Source organism: Lipotes vexillifer, unplaced genomic scaffold, assembly GCF_000442215.2.
Source record: "Lipotes vexillifer unplaced genomic scaffold, Lipotes_vexillifer_v1.1 scaffold1447, whole genome shotgun sequence".
In the NCBI taxonomy this organism is placed as follows: Eukaryota; Metazoa; Chordata; class Mammalia; order Artiodactyla; family Lipotidae; genus Lipotes; species Lipotes vexillifer.
Genome location: NW_006789773.1, coordinates 143,329 through 148,690, shown reverse-complemented (window position 1 = coordinate 148,690; position 5,362 = coordinate 143,329). Strand labels below are relative to the sequence as shown.

Below are 5,362 nucleotides of genomic sequence, written 5' to 3'. Positions count from 1 at the left end.
TTTATATGATTTCTGCCTATATTTTACTTACTGCATGTCTCTCCCTACTATAATTTTAAACCCACTGGGGGCAGAGATTTTGTCTGCTCTGTTTACTGGTACATTGTAGGCACTCAAGCAATATTTGGTGAATGGATGAATAAATGAATAATTTCATTTGGCCTGTGTACATTAACAAATTAAATTACTCACTGATGGACTTAGCTCATTTACTCAATCTGCACACATTAAAGTTATACTTTTCTTTGGTCATTTTCTACCTGAAATTAGGGGCTAAGTATCTTCTTTAGGTTCACTTTGGGCCATTCATCAAAAGGCACTGTGACAATTTTCACCTTGCAGTTACCTGGCATGGTTCCATTTCTGGATTCATTCATTACTACTTATCAGTATTTTTACAAATTTCTGCCAACAACAATCTTTCCTCTAATGTTCTTGCTGTCATCACCTTTGACCATCTCAGGTAACCCATCACATGGGTCATTTCCCGCTCTCTCCCCCACTACTGTCCTCCTCCAATCAGAATTTTAAAAAAGGAAACACACTTCCTGTTAGAAAATAACCTTTTCTAACTCACGTTTGCTTCATATTATAATACTGCTTAGCTTCTCAGCCAGCCTCCTGGAAAGTGTTGTCTGTATTTAAATTCTCCATTACTTCGTATCTACACTCTATGCTGCATCTGTTTCTTAATATCTACAACATATTTTGGCTTTTATCCCTAAATTCTATCGAACTTTTACCAGAGTTATTCATGATCTGCTGCTACTAAATGCAACAGATACTTTTAATTCTTTCTCACGCTACTTGTATTATTTTCCCCCTTGGTTTTCATCCTATTTCATGATCTCATACTCTCCTGAGTTTTCTTCTCATTGGTCACCCATCCTGAATCTAATTTTTTATCCTCCTGGTTATCTCAGCCACTTCTATGGCTTTAATTATCATTAATATATTTGATGATTTCCTATAGTTCTAGGTCATATCTCTCTCCTCAGCTTCAAATAATAACCCAACTGACAACTTACAACTGGATGTCCTACAGGAACTTCCAATTCAATAGGTCCACCACTCACCTCCCTTCTTATGTTCCTTATCTCATTGACTATCTCCACTTCTCACTTAGGTTTATAACCAAAGGCTTGATATTATCCTGAGTCTCACCTCTTTTGCCCTCACTCCTCACTTCATATGTATTTGATCTGGTTAATAGAGGTGAGAACTGAGTCTCCTGAAATATTCAAGATAAAGTTAACATTCTCTAACTTAACATGTCATACTACAAGTAGTGACACTTTATTATTTCATTTTTAGATTAGAGACGTTGAGGCTCAGATCAGTTCTGGCATGGTCAAAGTCACCTGGAAAATAAACTGAGTTAGCCAAGACTAGATTTGAAGACCTCTGAATCCCAGTCAGGTAACTTTTCATGATCTTAAGCTATGAATATACCAGAAGGTACATGGATTAAATTTTTTCCAGATATGAGCAGAATTTTCTTTCTGCTCGGTGTGGGCATTGCTCATCGTGCAGACATAGTCTCAGGTTTCTGACATGCCAGCATGGCACTGTACTTACGCAGAATGAATGTGCTGAAGATAAACATTGTATGATACACTCAGTGTTAATGTCAGGTTTTCCTTAGTACCAGGGACACGATTCTGTTCATTGCCTCTCTCAACACTTCTTTCACTTTTTCATTCCTCAAGCTATAAATAAAAGGGTTGAGAAGAGGGGTAACTACAGTAATGAGGACAGTGGCCACCTTGTCAAAATCCAGGGAGTGGCTCTGATTGAGTCTCACATACACAAAGATGTTGCTCCCATAAGCAATGGAAACGATGGTGATGTGGGAAGCGCAGGTGGAAAAAGCTTTTTGATGGCCTTGGGCTGAGGGGATGTGCAGGATGGTAGAAATGATGTAGACGTAAAATCCAGTAGTGAATGCCAGGGAGCTCAGGATGACAAGGGCAGATAGGAGAAAGTTTACCTTCTCAGTGAGACGAGTATCTATATAGGCCACCTGTAGAAGGGGGGCAATGTCACAGAAAAATGATTAATTTCTTTGCTACAGCAGAGTAGCCTTGTCACTACTATGGTTGGTAGCAACACGGGTAGGAAGGCTCCCAACCAACAGCCCAGAATCATCAGGAGGCAAGCCCTGCTGTTCATGATGATGATGTAGCACAGTGGGTTACAGATGGCCACGTAGCAGTCAAAGGACATCACTGCCAAGAGGATAAACTCCACGGTTCCCAGAAAGAAGCAGAAATATGTTTGAGTAATGCAGCCAGCAAAGGATATGTTTTCCTTCTCTCCTAGGAGGCAAGCTAGCAACTTTGGGGTAACGACAGTGGTGTTTAAAATATCCAGAAAGGACAAATTACTGAGGAAAATGTACATTGGGGTTTGTAGGCGATTATCAGCCCATATTAGGGAGATGATGATAATGTTTTCCATTGCTGTTAGTGTGTAAGCCAACAAGAGAGCCACAAAGAGGGATATTCGAAGCTCCAGGAGGGCCGGGAAGGCAGTCAGGGTGAACTCAAGTCACTGTGAGGCAATTCCCCACGGCCATTGTTACATGTCAACAATAGTCTCCCTGAAGAAACAAGAAAAAGGAAATCAGCCTCGAAGGTAGTTTTTTTTGTTGTTGTTGTTGTTTGTTTGTTTGTTTTTGGCCATGCTATGTGGCTTGTGGAATCTTAGTTCCCAGACCACATAATGAACCTGGGCCCCTGGCAGTGAAAGCGTGGAGTCCTAACCACTGGACCACCAGGCAATTCCCTAGAAGGTAGTTTTATAAATATCTGTTGAAAATGTATTGTGGAGAGTGTCTTATATTGGGAAATGACTCGAGGGATATAGTCCTTGATCTGAAAGTCATTATGGTGCAAACTTGGGAAAGTCAAAATACTATTTAGACACACATTTTTCTATAAAATTAAGATAAGACTGGATTAAAAAAAAAAACCCTAAGATTTCGTAGTTTTATAAATATCTGTTGAAAATGTATTGTGGAGAGTGTCTTATATTGGGAAATGACTCGAGGGATATAGTCCTTGATCTGAAAGTCATTATGGTGCAAACTTGGGAAAGTCAAAATACTATTTAGACACACATTTTTCTATAAAATTAAGATAAGACTGGATTAAAAAAAAAAAAACCCTAAGATTTCTCCTCATTAAAATGCAATTTCTGGGACTTCCCTGGTGATGCAGTGGTTGGGAATCTGCCTGCCAACACAGGGGACCTGGGTTTGAGCCATGGCCCGGGAAGATCCCACATGCTGCCGAGCAACTAACCCCTTGCTCCACAACTACTGAGCCTGTGCTCTAGAACCCGCGAGCCACAACTACTGAGCCCGCATGCCACAGCTACTGAAGCCCACAAACCTAGAGCCTTTGCTCCACAACAAGAGAAGCCACCACAATGAGAAGTCTGTGCACCACAACGAAGAGTAGCCGCCACTCGCCACAACTAGAGAAAGCCTGCGCACATCAATAAGACCCAACAAAGACATAAATAAATAAATTTTTGAAAAATAAAATAAATAAAATGCCATTTCTGCTCTTTTCAACCTGTCCAGCTTTACTTTCCTAGCTAAATATGTGCTAAAGTACTGACTCATACTTTATCTAGAACTTCTATCATTCTGAAGTTTACAGTCACTGAGAGGGAAAGCCTTTTAAATACTTTCTAGCCTTTTCTATAACAAGTTTTTTTTCACTGTGGCGGTTGACACTGGTGACCTGCCATTAGTAAGAGGTAAAGGTTGATTTCTTTTTTCCAATATTTGCTGGTCACCAGAGTCTCCCAATTTTTAAAGTCTTTTCCTAGCAGGCAAAGATCTACGGAAATAGACCAAGAATGCCGAAAAGGAACAATGGCTCATGGTTCCTATTAATCACTTTAGATGATACATAAAAAGGAAATCATGAGTATCTTGTTATCAGGTTAGGTCCTGTGTCCAAATCCTACTTCCTGCATGTTCCATGAAGTATGTAATATGTACATTGTATATCTGGCTGATTATTTAAGAGGACATTATATGATGTAAACAGAAAGGTAAAGCAGAGGTAATTCAGCTTACTTTATTTACTTGATCAGTTGAAATCATAAAACTGTACATTGGGGCTTCCCTGGTGGCACAGTGGTTGAGAGTCCGCCTGCCGATGCAGGGGACACGGGTTCGTGCCCCGGTCCGGGAAGATCCCACATGCCGCGGAGCGGCTGGGCCCGTGAGCCATGGCCGCTGAGCCTGCACGTCCAGAGCCTGTGCTCCGCAACGGAAGAGGCCACAACAGTGAGAGGCCCGCGTACCGCAAAAAAAAAACCCCAAAAAACTGTACATCAATATCACCCAAGTTGTACTTTTGCCTACTATCTGGAAAATGGTTCTTTTGCATAGATTTCCCCATTTCAGGTTAAAACTACCCATTCTTGAACTCTGACCTCAGTGTTTTCTCTGTCTAGATTTTACTTAGCTCCTTAATAAATAAGTTACAGCTAATCCCCTCATTTCCCTTCTCCCACCTCCTCTCTGACCCCTTCAAGATAAAAAGTTTGCCTTCTTATTTCACTTTTTATTTGAAGTTTTTCCTATTACAAAAACACATTTTTCAGTGCAAAAAATTATAAAATGCAAATGGAAAAAATTTATAATCTGTAGTTAAACTAGTTAGAGATACAGGACAACAGTTTGGTGTATATATTTCCAGGCTGTTTCAAAGTACTAATTACATACATATGTACCTAGAATAAATTACTAACATATTATTTTGTAACCAGCTTTTTCTTTCTTTTTTATAATAATCATCTTTCCACGTCAATAACTAGAAATCTACACAATCATTTCTTAAAAACAACTTTTCGAGGTATAATTGATATACAAAGAACTGCACATCTTTAATGTGTACCATTTGATGAGTCTGGACATATGCAAATACCCAGGAGATCATCATCACAATCATGCTCACAGACACACCTAACACCTCCCAGAGTTTCCTTTACACAATCATTATTAAGGGTCATATAGTCAATTCTATGGATGGGACTGTGATGTATTTAGCCAGTTGCTTAGTGTTGGTAATTTAGATGATCAACATTTCTTGCTTATACAGATAATGCTCAAATAAATATTCTTGCACATATGTCTTTGTGCAGCTATCTTACTATTCCTTAGAATACTCTTATTTCCAATAGCATATTTGTTCTCACTATTTCTATCATAATATAAAAATACAAGAAAGGTTTTGCCCTACTAGAGCCTCTGATAATGCAAAATCACTTACAGATTGCTTTCATGGGTTCTTTTTCTGAGGTAATAAATAGTTCCACATCATACCTAAAGCTGGGTAGC

General features: G+C 39.3%; 1 protein-coding gene across 1 annotated transcript; it reads right to left on the bottom strand.

Annotated features, from left to right (window-relative positions):
* Window positions 1-1,630: 1,630 nt before the first annotated feature.
* Window positions 1,631-4,973, bottom strand: LOC103082869 (olfactory receptor 6M1). The gene is given in 3 exon segments (XM_082931265.1): window positions 1,631-2,052; window positions 2,055-2,544; window positions 4,950-4,973. Coding segments are annotated over 3 exon segments (936 nt in total).
* Between the last annotated feature and the right edge of the window lie 389 nt (window positions 4,974-5,362).